The sequence below is a fragment of the Rhinoderma darwinii genome, chromosome 7 (genome assembly GCF_050947455.1).
Source record: "Rhinoderma darwinii isolate aRhiDar2 chromosome 7, aRhiDar2.hap1, whole genome shotgun sequence".
Classification (NCBI taxonomy): domain Eukaryota; kingdom Metazoa; phylum Chordata; class Amphibia; order Anura; family Rhinodermatidae; genus Rhinoderma; species Rhinoderma darwinii.
In genome coordinates, this window is record NC_134693.1 from 40,036,978 (window position 1) to 40,054,046 (window position 17,069).

Below are 17,069 nucleotides of genomic sequence, written 5' to 3' on the forward strand. Positions count from 1 at the left end.
ATGAAACGTCGGCTAAGTGCTGCAGTTTTCCGCAGCGGACATTCCGGGCGAAAAACTGCACCAGAGTTTGGTGCAGTTTTTCGCCTGGAATTCCCTGCGGCACACAGGGTGGATACACTGCGTGTTTTTACGCAGCGTATCCGCCCGTGTGAACTCATCCCTAAAGTGAAATATCTGCCTTTTATCATGTTGTTTTTAGGTCCATAATCTGTGCTGATTAATTTCTTAATATGTCTTTATAGTGGTCCAAGCTTTGTTTTTCTGATTTTAAAGATAACATGCCTGCAGCCACCACTAGAGGGAGCTACAGAGCTTACAACATGCTCGTTTATAATTGAGTTCAATGTATAACAGTATGCAATTAGCTCCTAAGCTCCCTCTATTGGTGGTGGTAGGTATCCAGAATGTTTTAAATGTATGCCTATGCAGGGGATTTGGAGCTCTGTATCAGAAAAACGGAGCTCCGACAGCTATAATTATATATTAAGAAATTAATCATTATAACATTTTTAACCTATTTTGATACATAAAAAACAAAAAACAAAGTTGTGTCCAAGGATGTATATTTCCTCACACTAAGATATTAACAAACATCAAATGCTGACATTATCAATGTCCTACTGTGTAGTCTTCAATATAAGATGAACAGTTCCAACAAGGGTTTATTATTATTTATCATTTTTATTTCCCAGCAGTGTACAGAGATTGTAATCGCTCTCATCAGTCCCTGTCCCTAGTTGTCCTACCTTAGAAACACACTAGGTCCAATTTCATAGGAAGCCTACTGTTGTCCCTGGTTGAATTCAAACCCAGCACCCCGGTGCTGCAAGGCAACAGTGCTTACCATTAAGCGACGACCAACATATCATCAAGCCGTAGCTTTCAATGACTCATAAGTCATCATTTTCTAAAAATATATTGGATAAAGGTTATTATCGATTTTTTTTGGCAAATTTTACCCTTGTTTTCAAAAAACTTATAAAATCTAAAAAGATATTTGAGGAGCTGCAGGTCTGTTTTCCCTGTTACGGTCACTTTACTGCATTCATTGCATAAACTGACACTATATAATGTGGTCATTTAATACAGCGTTGCATAGAGCGTTGCTGCTGTTATAGCCTGGTTTATACAATGGATGACAGCGATTCAGTAATAAGACCTTCCTGCAAAGACTCAGCCAGTTCTACATTCTGCTTTCTTCTTGGCACAGATGTTTCAGGGGCCTCAAACAGGGGAATGAAACTCGTACAAGTTCCTGTATTTAGCTGGAAATAATGTCGTACTGCTTAGTTTATCTTCAGAGCGCTCTGGCGGTCATTTCCCCACTGACAGGTCTAATGGGGAAGGACTTGGTTTGTTATAAGCTATCCAGAATGTGTTCCAGAACTTTGAGAGGCTCTCATAAACGGCAGCAGATGAAGCCTCCTATCATTGCATTGTCACTTTGTGGGTCTAAAGTGCCAAATCAGTATCACAGGCAGAACGGAGCGTTTCTGAAAAGAATTAAAGGGAAACGGTACAGCTCCTTACGCTGCTCTGCTGGGGGAGCGTAAGCCATTTACAACATCATTTGTTTTCCTTGGAACTGTACATACAGAACTTAATCCACAGCACATGCGGCTATCTGACACTCTATACTCCCTTAGAAAGTGCGGTTTTGGGGTTTGCAGTTACCAGCATTCCCTTTTCCACTATCTAGTTATCAGAATACTAACTGCATGTTCTAATTTTTACTTTATTGATCATAATATGGGGGAAATGTAGCCAATATTATCAGAAGTGTAACTTGAAGGTCCTGGGCCTCAATGCAAAGTCTGTAGCAGAGCCCTTTCACTGTACCATTTACAATACTGGTGTCTTTTTATGTGGCATAGGGGTGCTGGGGCCTCTACAGGCACCAGGGCCCGGGTGCAACTGATACCTCTACACCCCATATAGTTACTATTTGTTAAAAGTTCAGCAAAACATAAGGTGTGTTACTAAGAGCTTATTCCCCTAATATTTTATGTCATATACATTGCTTTGTAAGCTAAGATAAGGCTTTGTTCACTTCAGTGTTTGAAAATATATCCTGCATGTACAAGCTGTAAATACATACGATTTTTGCCATGATTTCAGGCGATTGGGGCTTTTTTTTTAGATACAGTTGTAAGAAAATTCTCCTTTAGAAAGGAGTATCAGCGTTTTTATATGAGGTTTATAATACTACTGCATTCCCATTGACTTCAAAATGCTGCAAATCCAGGACAAAAACTTGAATTGGCTGTTCTGCAGTAACAAAAGACCCCAAAGTATTTGATTGCGTTGTAAAGGGAAATTTTTAGGCTAAATATAAAAAAATGGTTTAGCATTATTATTTAAGGGGTTTTCCAGTCGTAAGAAATTGATGGCCTATCCTCAGGATATCAATATCTGATTGATCGGGGACTGACTCCCGACACCCCCACCGATCAGCTGTTTTTGAAGGGGCTGAAGCGCTTGTACGAGCACAGGTTCCCCTTAATTCCTTTACTCCTCACACAGTGAATCGCCGACACACATGTAGATCAAAAAAATATAATAATACAAAAATTTGGTTAATAAATATTTTTTTATAAAAAAGTCAATAGGCAGTAAAAACACATAAATATTTGGTATCCCCATACTCATAATGATCTGTTGTACCTTCTATTATGGTAAGGGGTAAAATAAAACTATGGCAGAATAGATTTTTTTATGTATTCCAACATTCTGAAAAACGTATAGAAAATTAGGACACTACCATAAACGTATCCGAAAATGATGCCTAAAATATATTCCACTTGTTCCTAAAAAAAAAACAAGACCTGAAATATCTACGTAGCTTTGAAAATAAGTTATGGCTGATGAAATGCAAGGAGGCAAAAAATTACCTTGGTCCGCAGGCCCAAAATTAGCTTAAGGTCCTCTTACATGGACTGGGCCGTGTAAACGAGCGCCGATCAATGAGACAGCTCTTTTCACAAGGTGCTAGAATGGGTACGAGCGCTCGTTACTCCGATCGCTCATCCCCATACATTATTATCATGCCGAGAGCACATCTCCCTGTTTACACAGGGAGATGCTCTGCCGACAATGATAATATTTTTCATTTTTAAAACGATACGATCAGTGTTTGCTTGTTCATCTGCTGATCGCTGCCCTGTTTACACAGGGCAATGATCTGCAACGAGCATTCTATGCGTTTTCCCGATGATTGGCCTGTGTAAAAGGGCATTTAGTCTTCAAAATCTTTTTAATGTTTGTTTTTTATTAAATCAATGTTTTTTTTAAACATTTTTTAATTGACTTTTATGAAAAAAGCATTTTTCCTTTTTACAATACAGCTTCCATGTGTACTTTGTGTATATATATATATATATATATATATATATATATATATGTATATCGAAGCTGTATCCTCCCTCATCCCAATCCCGTCAGTTCAACTTGAAAGACGGCACGGCTGAGACACACTGGATCCGCCTAATATTGATCATATCTAAGTTCACCAACCCTGTACCTTTTTGTGTCATTTTTCCTGTTATTTTTTCCTGGTATTTTTTTTCCCTATAGAGAAGTTTATAAAAAATGGCTTAAAAAAAAAGCATAACAAAAATGTGCGACTGCAAAAAACATCAATAAAAAAAAGCTCATAAAAAAATACGTGAAATTCATGGCGCTTTTTTACAAACAAATGATAGTTCTGCCCAAAAAGTGTGTGTTAGGATGTGTTCACATCACCATTGCCCTTCCGTTGAGGGGTTCCATCGGAACTGCGCTATTGATTCCATCAAAAACTACTTAACCCTGTCACAACAGTGACAAACGGAAACCTTTAACAACGTTTCCGTCACCATTGATATCAATGATGATGCAAACGGAAGCTTAGGTTTCCGTTTGCCTTTCCGTTGAGGGGTTAACCCGACGAAAACCTCAGACGGAACCCCTCAACGGAAGGGCAACGGTGATGTGAACAGGCCCTAAAGGAAGCCCAAATGTTTTTGCAACTGTTCATTACATGGTTTACAAGAGCCTTGCACCTGAGAGTTTACAATACAAAGAGAAGACGTATAGTAAGAATGCCGCAATTTAGGAACACATTGAGAATTACTGATTGTCACCATTGATGAACTGTTGTAACCGTTTATTAATGAAATCTCATGTTTCCTCTGACTGGGAAGAAAGGCAGTAGAGACCAGGTGTGAGTTTTAGCTGTGGGGAGAGAAAATATAGCAAATCTTTGATAAATCCTCTCCCAGCCAAATATTTAACTGCACACACAATCGGGAATAAGGTAGCTGCTTGTTAGCTTTCCTTTGCACATATTGGAAATGTTACATGCCCAGTGGTTTGCCCTCCCCAGTTCCTTGTAAATGGGCTGTTGTGGAACTGATGTTTGATTTATTCATCTCAAAAACAGCAGGTAAAAACTAATCAGAAATCTGTTTTCTTGGACATTTCAGGTGATACAGCAGGAAGACAGCAGGTCCCCACATCCCCACCAGCCTCGGAAAACAGCAGCGCAGCTCATAGCATCGGCAGCACACAAAGCACCCCCTGTTCTAGCAACAGCACCGCCTAACCCGAGGAACAGCACAGGAAGGCTAAAGAACAGCTCCTGGGGCAGGGGTTCAAAGTCACTGTTTGTTGACATTAGTTCTCGAAGACTGAAAGGAATCATTTTGGGTTCTTTCTGAAAGGGAAAAGAGATCTTGGTGTAATATCTGCCTGTTTTTTTCTTTTCTGGATGAATACAGTCTTTAGGACCGTCCAAAGAGCATCAAGCCAAAAAAAAAAAAAAAAGTGGTAATACTACTAATTATGCAGTGTGCAGACCTGCAACATGGGTTTCCTTGGCTGTCAATGTGAAATGTGTGCCAGTTTTGAGTAATGCTGCTTGCATCCCATTTAAGCTGTATTTCGGTGCCATGGATCTGTACATAACAAAAGATAAATATATATATATACATAGTGTATATATAAGTTAATATGGATTGGAGTACCATGAGCGCTGCAGTGCAGTGTCAAATACTTAGCCACTATTAGGCAGCAGGTCGATGAATGTTAACTTTTTCTATTCTCAAATGCTCCTTGCAGCTGGAGTGTGTAATGTGCAATGTTGGGTTGTATATATTCTGATCGGCTTTCTCAGAAATCTCACCGTCTCTCAACTGTCCCATTGGTTTCAGTATAAGTGATACATTGCGTCTTGATCCCGGTGTTGAGACAGATGTGTGGATCTTTCTGTAATGAGTCTGCCTGCTGCACATGGAAAAACACTTTGCTCTCCAAGAGTCTTGTGGAGAAATGCCGATCTTCTCTCCCATTGTAGTGATCAGCCGAATAGAGAAACATGTCTAACCTTTCCCTTCGTTTCCTTTTTCTTTTTCCCATTCCCCTTTTTTCTTTGTTGATTTTGGGCACTTTGTTTTCTTTTCTTTTTTTTGTGCTAATATATTGCTTTTAGGTAACTGATAAATTGCAGAGCAACTTATACCAGTCCTTAGATGCAATAAGCATACATTTAAGGTATTAAACTTGTAGGAAGGATTCATTTGAATGTATGTATATAAATGTCCTGGAATGTTTGTGATGTTTTTTTTCGTTTTTTTTGTTGGGGAGGGGGCTGTTTAATACTTGCCAATTGAAGGGTTTTTCCTGTTTTATGTAAATAAAGCTTAATCACTATTGTATCCAGTCTAGGCAATGCTCTGGAAGCAAAACAGCCTGGACTCCAGAATGATACATTACAGAAAACTACCTGATGTGTTTATTGTTGTCATAAAAAGTAAGTGAACCCTTTGGCATTACCTGGATTTCTGCAATGATTTCTAATAAAGTGTGGTCCTTAATCAGGACTCTGACGTGACTATTCCAAAACACAAATCTACTTTTTCAATCATTCTTTAGTTGATTTACTTGTGTGCTTTGGGTCATTGTCTTGCTGCACCACCCAATATCTCTTCAGCTTGAGGTCATGGACTGCTGCCTTTACATTCTCCAGTAACATGCTTTGATCCTTCTTTGAATTAATTGTTCCCTTAATGATCACAAAGCCGCCAGTCCCTAAAAAGCAGAGCAGACTTGAACCATGATTCTCCCTCCACCATACTTCACAGTTGGGATGAGGTTTTGGTGTTGGTGTGCAGTGTTCTTTTTCCTCCAAACATAGAGTTGTGCATTTGTGCTAAAAAATTACACTTTTCTCTATCTGTCTATAGAACATTTTCCCAGAAGCATTGTGGAACATCCAGGTGGTCTTAACTTGAGACAATATTTTTTTGGACCGTAGCAGCATCCTTTATGGTGTCCTTCCATGAACTCCATTCTTGTTTAGTGTTTTTCTAATTGTGGATACAGAGGTTTTTGCCGTTTGTAGAGTCTTCAGTAGGTCTATTGCTGTTACCCTAGAGTTCTTTCTTACCTCTTTTAGGGTTGCCTATTATTCTCATGGAGTGTTCTTAACAGGAGATCCACTCCTGGGGAGAGTAGCAACAGTCCTGAATTTTCTCCATTTGTAGAAAATTTGTCTAACCATGGATTATGTACACCCAGGTCTTTAGCAAATTCTTTTGTAGCCTTTTCCCTGTGTCATGTATCTCTAACACATCTTCTCTGGTCTTCTGAAAGCGGTTTACCTCGAGGCAGGGTTCACACTATCCAATCTCTCTTTTAGAAGAACGGATTTGTCAGTAAGCAGGACTTAATGGGTGAAGCACCTGTGAAACCCACACTTCCAATATCAGTTAGATTGTGTTTGTTTATAATTGTGACTTAGGTAACAATCAGACCACATTTAATTAGTAATCAATTCAGAAATCCAGGTAATTTCAAATGGTTCACTAACTTTTAGCTTACAGGACATTGTCTAGACTGCATACAATTGTATCCAGAGTTTTGGTGCCTAGCAGTAAAGCTGGGATCCCACCAGCGATCGACTTTCCGTTCTGCTCTATCAAGCTCTGGTTCCGTTGCACGACGAACACCAACTGCAACTTACGGAACCGTCGTGTTTCCATCGAGGTGTCTGTGGTTTTCCCGGAAACAATAGCGCAGTATGCTGCTCTATTGTTTCCGGTATCTTCGTCTGGATTTGCGATGGAGGCCCTTAGCGGAGGCTCCAACACAGATGTGAACAAGGCTTAAGATGTGCTTTAGGGTTTTCAATAGTGATTCTATGACCCCGCAATGGATACAAAGGTGTTATCTATCGTTAGGGCTCGTAAACCTAACATTAGGGGTGTACCCCTTGTTAGTATTGTATATAGATAGGTAGTAATATAAGAAATCATGTTAGATTTGTTTTTTTTGGGGGGGTTATATAAAAGGAAAACAGATTTTTATTTTACCACTGACCATATGGAATGTTTGATTACAGGAGGGAATTCCACAGTGGTTTTGCTATTGATAAACTACACTTTTTGCTCGTGCCAGGGCATCTTTTAGTTAGACAATTGTTTGTGGTCCGAGGGTTGCCCATCTCTTGCCTGGAGCAAGGTCCTGATCTTACAGGAGACCATGAAGTAGTTGGCAGGTATGATGTGTGGCACTTGCTGGTATGGTTTCTACTTTATAGGATACATTTCTGTACGTTTCTTGTAGTTACATACGTGCATTGGTCTCTCCATACATCACGGTCCTGGTTCCTTGAGAGGATACATTTATATCTCCTGCAATGTTAAGTATCTCTCCATCCTGATCACAAACTTCAGCTTTTGCTCTTTCTTTATAGTGAATGATTTAAAAGGTATGTGTTTGCATTTTGGGATACTAGAACATGCAGCATATACATTTTATGATTTACTTGGCTTCATACTTGGCTAGCTGACAGGATGACATTTAAAATAATTCTTCCTGGGGTTTGTCATATGAGTAGTTACTGCCTTGTAAATGACCTGGGGCAAGCTTTAAGCTCCACAGTGATCTAACACAGCAGAGTCATAACACCAGTGACTGATCGCAGCAGAATTTCTGAAATTATATATTTATAATTCTCCAAGTTTATATGTGTAGAACGGACAATTACAGCAAAGGATATACTGAACTTCTACTACTCACCTATATTCTAGAAAGAAAAACTTTATTATGATATTGTACAGGCATAGCCCATTCATATGTAGAGGATAGGAATTTCATCAGCTTTATAGCTTATTTATTGTATAATGGTAGTATGAGATGAAAAAACATGGCCGCTTTCTCCCAGAAATAGCACCTTTCTTGTCTATTGGCCACGTCTGGTATTGCAGCTTATCCTCATTCATGTGATTGTGGCCAAGCTGCAATACCAGACACAGCCAAATGACGAGTGGCGCTATTTCTGGTAGAAAGCATCCATGTTTTTATAGTCTTAAACAACCTCTTTAATATCTTTGATGGTCATGATGGAATAATTGTAACTTCAGTATTTTAGGCAGGTTTAGGCTGGGAAGTAATTATAATTCTGAGCATGGGCTTCCAACTATTCTGAAGGAGATATTTATGAGAGTTCGAGACGCAAGTCACTTTACCTTATTGCTTGTGATCAGGATTGGAGTGAACAGATACTTTGAAATGGAAACATATGTTACATAAAATATTCCATTTTGTGATGGGTTTATACTTCTGGACATTTTTGCACTTTGAGCTGAATTAAACAACCTGGTCTCCCTTAGGACCATCCTTCATGGATATGTCCGTTCTTTCATCAACAATTTGTATATGTCCCCACATTTCTTTCTTTACAAGTACAATAGCAGTACAAGAGGCATCTAAGGGCAACGAGGCTTTTTAATTCACCTAAAAGTGTAGATCTCCTTTGATGTTGGCAGAAGCATGATATCGTAGTATTTGCTTCCAAAAAGCAGTATAGCTCATTAGTTATCCTAAGCTTGCTTTCCATCACTGCTGCAATAGTATAGAGTTCAGTGATTATATCTAATGTAATATAATATCTCTTCAAGAGTACTCAGAGAGTCCAGGAATTAAAGGGTCATTTTAAATCCATCCTATGTGGTGGCGGTAACTTTGATTTAATGTCCATTAGTTCATTCCTACTGTTAAAAACCACTGGTGTAATGTTTTCCTCCCTCAGCTTGTGCGATACATTTATAAAAGCAAAAAGGAAAAAAAAAATACCTATTGTTGCCACTAGAGGCAGCAAAAAGATTCATATAAGCTACCTGTGTTTTGGACAATCAAGCGCTTTGCCAAACCTAAAGCTGAATGTATTTTTAAATCATAGTCTATATTAAAAATAAAAGGAAAAAAATAAACACAAAAACTTTAAAATGTCTTCAAAGAAGACAAGAGACTGTACTATTCCTATAGCTATATTTTACTACATTATATATATAGTTTATATTTAAATGTTTTATGACAAATTTACTCTATGAAATTTTTTTTATTTCTTTTTTTTATAATTCCAATTACTGTGAATTTTAACATCACCCATTGTAAATCCCCTTACCCTACACACCCTCCAACTCATTTATTGAAATCAAGCATTCAAGTTTGGGCTGGACACAATTTGTAAACACTTTAAATGTATATTTTTGAGCGAGAATGATTTGTACTATCAGTAATTTACTTTAATTATAAGATATATATATATATATATATATATATATAGGTATATATATATATATACCTACAAATTTATATTTACAGATAAGAAGCCATACGTATTTTATCTAAACATATATGAAAGTCACTTTCCAATTGTTGGCATTTACTGTGTATTTCTCCATGTTAAGGCATCTGTCCACATGAAAAACAAAGCAATATATTAATATCCATCTTTATAGTATATCAGTTATCTCGTACTTTAGGGCAGTACTCTCAGCAGCTATTCACATTATGGGGCCTCTTTTATAAAATGAGTGGAAAGAAAAAAATGGAGGTGTTGTGCAAAACAGCCAATCAGATTCTAAGTATTATTTTGGCATTTCAAAGTATGTCTTATTGGTTGCTATGAATAATATTTCTTTTTCTGTTTGCATTTCTTTCCATAAATAAGCCCCAATAAGGGTCATTTATAAAACAATAAAATAAAGAGGTCCTTTAAATCTCCTTCATAATGTTGTATATTTATAAAGACAGCAGCACACAGTTGAAATGCAACTTAGGCAGCACAGTAAGGCCCTCTCCACACAGAGTTTTTTTTACACGTTTTTTGCCGCAGAAACCGCAGCAAAAAACAACCGAAATTGCCTCCCATTGTTTTCAATGGGAGGTGGAGGCGTTTTTTTCCTGCGAGCACAAATAAACCCTTGCGGGAGAAAGAAGCGACATGCCCTATCTTGAGGCGTTTTCTGCCTCAAAAACCAGTCAATGAGAGACGGAAAAAACGCTGCGAACAGCCGACGTGTTTTTTGAAGCGTTTATTGACGCGTTTTATGTAAAAAAAACGCATGCAGTTTTTTCCTTTGCCTCTTGAAGAAGTAGGTAAAAACCGCCTGTGGTGCAAATCCGTCGCTGATTTTTCCAGGCAGAATTTTCTGCCTGCAAAAAAACTCTGTGTGAACATAGCCTTAGAAGACCTGTGACTAGGTCATATATATTTTGAACTGGTTATCTGACAATTATAGCTGTCTCCCTGATTACAGCGCTGTTGGTTTTTTCCCTGGACCTCCCTGTTCCAGAGATATGGCCCACTATTGTGTTGGCTCCCTTCATGCAAATTTTCTGTAGTTAGCCAACGGGGTGTGAACAACCCTCAAGCTGCCTCATGCTGATTGGGCAGCATCAGAGGCAGTGAAGCTAGCTGCACCTTGGGAGAATAAGGATAGTTGACGCCCCGTTGGCTAATTACAGCAAATTAGCATATAGGAAGCCGACACACCAGTGGGCCATATCCCTGAAACAGGAGGGTGGGCATGAAAAAAAAAAGACAGAGCTGTTAAGGTCTGTAACTTACCAGTGACAGGTCCTCTTTAAGGGAACATGAATTTTCTTTGTTTATACTATACAATAAGGGAACGATTCTATTTCTGTCTGCAATTTTAGGTAGTTCCTTGGAACATTTTCAAAGTCCACTATCGTGCATTGTACCATTGTGTTGGAATTGTGTTTGTTTAATTGTGAATATAACGTGTATCGTAGGTTATTGGTCCTCTAAAGCAGTATTAGAAATGCCCACTTTAAAGAATTTTCGAAAGAGGTGACAACTACTGGTAGAAAACAACCAATTCAAGCAGTACAACAGTTTTTTTCCTCTTAGAAGCCAATGGAATCCATTGTCTCCTGGGGCGCTCAAGTGTCAAGGACTGTATCAAACAGCACATGTACAGTCACCTGCAGCATTTCATGGATGATGCACTGCAGTTACATTGAGTCACACACCATTCAGTTCATTCTTGTGGCATTCTTGTGGCAAGTGATATCCCCAACAGTACCACACGTTACGCGGCCGTAGTTGTCATGTAGCTCTATGAGATCCGTTAATTCTACTATTGTGCATATTAGTTTACTGTAGTCATGAGCATCCCTCCAAATAAATAAGTGGTGACCATTTTTAAACTGCAGGTTGTAGAAATTTGTCCTGTTTTACTGTTGTCTGTGGTGAGCAAATCCCCATTAGCATTGCTGATTTTATGGGCCCCTTTACGTTTTTACTGCTGTGAATGTATTTAGACTACTTTGCATTTGTCAGTATTCATAAATAAAATATACATTAAAATTGTAGAGGAATTACAAAGTATTTCTACTTAAAGGGGTTTTCCCCACTTATCTGCTTGTACAGTGAATCGCGGACACACTTGTAGTGGCGATTCACAGTATTACAGCCTTTTCTCATTCAGGTGAATAGGAGAAGGCTGTAATACTGAAACGTCGGAGATTCACAGAACAAGCAGATAAGGAATGAAGGGGAAACAGCCCCTTCAAACAGCTAATCGGTAGGTGTGCCGGCAGTCGGACTCCCACCATTCAGATATTGATGGCCTATCCCGCTAAGACCTCTGCATCTCAGGAGTCCACATAAATAAGAATGGTGGGGGGATAAATTGTTCCTAACTCAGGCAACTTCTGAATTTACAGCAACATTAATAGCATATTTCCATATATTGTGCATTGTATATGGTTTGTGTGTCTGACTACATTTGCAATTTTTATCAAATTTGTGTCTCCACCGTCAGTGCAAATATTCTTACCACAGCTGAATAAAGAATTCTCTTCAGATCTGTATTTTTCCTTATGACATAAGAGTTGAGCTATCTATGGTAAAATGTATGTTAAGAAATTAAGGGTTTGTGACATGATTCTTTACTTGTTTTACTTACTCTTTGACTGTTACAATTGCCTTGAGAATTCGTCCTCTAACCCGTCCTAGCCGTGGAAGTAAAATCTTTTTAGCATTTTCCTCCCTCTGTTCTACTTAATGAAATTTTTACTTTCTCTACATCTGTAAATGAAAGTTTAACAATGCCCTGTTTGGGGAACTTAATTCTGGATCCTAAATGTCCATTAATCCCAATCCCGCCAAATTATCTGTTAGACCAATGTACTCTTCTCTAATATGTGATCTACCTCATTTTAAAAGATGTTTTAAAGATTGCCCGTGAAGTTACATGTAATGTTTATCAGAGGGATTTTTGTTTTGTATTAAACCAGGAATTATGTGTTTATCTGGTATTTCAATCAATGACTATCCATTTATGACAAATTACAATTTACATTTCTTGCCATATTATAAGTATAATGCCACTGGCCTGAATAGAAAGGCCGCAATTCTCATTATTCCAGCACAATTGTTAAACGTTTCATTATTGTTAATATTTTGTACAAATTTGATATTTGGATGTGTCACCTTGTATTTTTGTGCATAATAAAGATATATATATAAATATCTGTAATGTTTTGTTTATATTTTGTGTTTGTCATTATTAAATTTTGACATAACTAAAGGGGTATTCTCACTAACATTTATGGCATATCCACAGGTACCCCCTCATATTGGAGAATGGGGCTCTTATCTTCCTGTTTCACAATCCAAGATGTCTGGTGGTGACTGCTGATTGGAGGAGACTACAGGCATAGCAGCTCTTTATAGGACTGTGTGGGAGATTTTTGAAAGTATAGACAGCGTGCAGCAGGGAGAGTAGGAGGATCTGTGATTTCTTTCCTAACAGTGGGACAGTTCCTCCTGCTTGTAAAATGTTATAACACTAGGTAAATGAAAAAGTATATATTTTAAAAAAAAACAAAACATGATTAATATCATTAGTTGGAATGTTAGGAGTATTACAAACCCTATAAAGAGAACTAAGATACTTAGGCCTTATTCACATGACCGTGAAAAACGGCCATGTAGCGGACGATTTTTGAACGGCCATCACACAGCCGTTCTCAGAACTATGAGGTTTTATGTGTGTCTTCACACGGCCATTTTTTTTTAACGACCCGTGAATATTGGCCGTCAAAAAATAGGACATATCCTATTTTTGCCTGTTTTCACGGGCAGACGACCCCCATAGAAGTCAATGGATAAATTTTTAACGGTCGTCAATCCATGTAACCACCGTTAAAAATGGATCTGTGACAAGGGGATTCAATAGGCAATGGAACTATTGGTTCCCTTGCTGGTTATCGGCAGCGCGATCACGTCATCGGACCGCCTGCGCTGAAGCCGCGATAACACACCTGAAGAACACGGCGCTGCATAGGTGAGTATACAGGGGCTTTCAGGGGGCATTTTAGGGATAAATGCAGGGGTAGTGTTGCGCTCACTACAAGGGTAGTGTGGCGCTAGTACAGGGGGAATTGTGGTGCTAGTACAGGGGGCATTGTGGCGCTAGTAGAGGGTTTTGTGGTGCTCGTACAGGGGGCATTGTGGCGCTAGTACAGGGGGCATTGTGGAGCGAAGTACAAGGTTAGTGTGGCGCTAACAACAGGGTCAGTTTGGCGCTAACTACATGGATAAACACAAAATTAAATGAAAGACCCAAGTGGTTGGCGGGCAGAACACTTGATAATTTTACAAAAAATTGGCGAAGACAAATGAGGCCCGTTATTTTCCCAACTACACTGAACAATAAAAAGTAATGAATACAATCTTTATTAAATAGCGAAAATAGAGACAACTACATAGAGTTAAAATTACAATGTGTACTGACAGAGGAGTATGAATACAATTGCTATAGGCTCTGGTCTGTATGAAATAGCAACATGTGCCCAATATATACTGACACTACTAAGTGCAGTGAAGGCCGCGTGTGGAGCAAACCAAGCAGAGACATTGAGCTAAAAAGATATTCAAGCAAGCAAGAAAACACCACAGTGCCGCAATTTGCCTGTTGATAGTGCCACAGTGCCCACTGTAGATAATGCCCACATTGGGCCAGTGCCCACATAGTGCCACAGTGCCCACTGTAGAAGGTGCCACAGTGCCCATTGTCACGGCGCGGGGTGTGGACCCACTGGGCCGTACCGCGTAGCGGGGTGGCAGGTGGACAACTAGGTACAAAACAATGTCTATAGTCCAGAAAGGGTACCTGAGACAATGTAGACAGTAGCGGAGACACAACTTGACTTTCACCGTAGATGGCACAGTAGATGCAGGTGAAGACACGACTTGACTTTCACTGTAGATGGCACAGTAGATACGATAGCACGGGATACAGGGTACAGGCCGCAGGAACGGGTAACACTGGGAACTGGAAAACACTGGGAGACCATTTGCAAGACAAACTTTAGGTATACAACAACGCTCAGGCAAGGAACAAGTGGGCAGAGCCCTTTTTATAGTCCAGCAACATTCTGGGCTAATTACTGATAATAGACAGCTGGACGCTGTACTCAGTGGCGGATTAAGAAGACCATGGGCCCTGGGCTGTTATCCAAACTTGGGTCCCCCTTCTCCACCGCCACCCTGCCGCGCCGTAACTATTGCTAACACTACCTTTTTGCACAAGCATTAACAAATGGGTGTTACGATTCCCCTTTCACAGGGCTGTGTCCCTACATACTGACAGTATCACACTGTGCAGGGACACATCCTCCTGACAAGGGGATTGGTAACACCAATTTTTCTATCAGTCCTGGACTGCACAAAGACGTTATGTGGAATACAAGGATTTCCTATAATAAACATGTCAGGAGAGGGGACAGATTCTCTACAAATCCAGTGACTCACAGGTGATGACGTCTCAGATGCTAGTAGTTTTTTTTCCTCTTTTCTTCTCCATCCAGTCCAGAGCTCATGACTTCTCCTGGCCATGACCCATTCAGTCTGTGATTGGCTGCAGCGGTCACATGGGGTGAAACGTCATCCCAGGAGGCCGGTCGGAGTCTTCACACAGCGTTTCTCCTGCTCACAGCCCGACACAAAGCCCGCAGACAGTCTCCCCTCCCCCATGTCCCGACTGCTAGCAGCAGGAGGAGAGATGTGTAGAGCAGGGAAGGGGGGCTGGAGGGGGAGTTTCAGCACAGACCACGGCTGCTAAGTAGGACAGAAGCTTACTTCGCCTCATGACAGGTGCGGTCCTGGCACCGGGGCTCCCTCCGGTGCTAGCGACGCCACCGGGCATGACGCCCTAATGATGATCCGCCACTGGCTGTACTAGACAGCTGGACGCGTACTGGCCCTTTAAGGCCGTGCACACGCAGGCACGTGCGCCCTGCGGAAACAAGTCACAGAACCCGGAAGTGAGTGCCGGCATCTCCCTGGAGGGAGATGCTGCCGGGAACACAGACGTCCATGGCCGGAGCCGTCAGACGGTAAGTCTGAACGACGGTCCGCAGCCATGGACGTTACACCCACATATAAAGTGACATAGTGCCCACATATAAAGTGCCGGTGCCCACATAGTGCCCACTATAGATAGTGCCACAGTGCCCACATATAAAGTACCATAGTGCCCACATATAAAGTGCCAGTGCTCACATAGTGCTACAGTGCCCATTGTAGATAATGCCATAGCGCCCACATATAAAGTGACATAGTGCCTTCAAAGTGCCAGAGCCCACATAGTGCCACAGTGCCCCTGTAGATAGCGCCAGTGTCCCTTGCAAAAAGGGCCACACCCCATATAGTGCCACAGTGCCCATGTAGATAGCGCCACCCCCCCTCTGAACAGCACCACCCCCTGTAGATTTCACCCCCTGTAGATAGCACCCCCTCTAGATATCGCCACAGTAGGAGCGGAATCCCTCTGGCCGGGTGTTCCGCTCATAGACGGAGCCCCTGACATCTCTGTCCATATATGGACAGTGACGTCAGGAGAGCGGAATTCCCTGCCAGAGCATCGGCAGCGCTCTGGCCGGGGATTCCGCTTCAGGAGTAGCCCCTGACATCACTGTCCATATATGGATAGTGACGCTAGGGGCTTTTCCAGGAGGGGAATCCCAGGCCAGAGCGTCGGCAAAGCTCTGACCAGGGATACCACTCCAGGAGTAAGCCCTTGACATCACTGTCCATATAGGAGCTGAATCCCTGGCCACTGGGGTTCCGCTCCTGCTGGGAGTTACAGTGACACCATCTACAAGGGATAGGGAGTGGCTATCTACAGGCAGGGGGTTGCTATTTACATGGGGGGTGCTTTCTACAAGACAGGACTCATTCGATTTATCTAAACTCAGTGAAGATCAATTATTAAGTCTTAACAAATCAATAATCAGTCAGGAACTGCAACAGATTATTTCTGGTTTAGCTAATGACAAAAGCCCAGGAGCAGATGGGTTCACAAATGAGTTCTTCAAATTTTCTATTCCAAACATAAAAGATGCTTTACTAAATCTTTTCAACCATATGTATCAATTTGGGAAAGGTTTACAATCAGGGAATGTGGCCCATGTAAAATGAATACCAAAGAAGGATAAAGACCTCTTAGACTTTAAATCATATCACCTTATTTCAATTATCAACACAGATATTAAAATATACACTAAATTAAGCAAAAGTAGGTTAGCAAAAGTATTACCCTGTTTGATTGGCGAACATCAAAATGGGTTTATCAAGGGAAGGAATGAGGTTAGAAATATAAGGAAAATTCTGTCAGTTCAAGATTGGGTCAGGACCAGGCCACAAACTAACGCTAAGGTGGAAATAGTCACATCTGATGCAGAAAAAGCATTTGATAGAGTGGCCTGGCCCT

At 40.5% G+C, this 17,069-nt stretch overlaps 1 protein-coding gene across 2 annotated transcripts in view; it reads left to right on the forward strand.

Moving 5' to 3' along the window:
- Window positions 1-12,825, forward strand: part of TGFBR3 (transforming growth factor beta receptor 3) — a 187,438-nt gene extending 174,613 nt beyond the window's left edge. For both annotated transcript variants that reach the window (XM_075833225.1, XM_075833226.1), the window contains one exon: window positions 4,464-12,825. In XM_075833225.1, coding sequence (XP_075689340.1) covers window positions 4,464-4,582 — 119 coding nt within the window. In that variant the 3' untranslated portion in view covers window positions 4,583-12,825. The remainder of the gene's footprint in view (window positions 1-4,463) is intronic.
- Window positions 12,826-17,069: the final 4,244 nt, after the last annotated feature.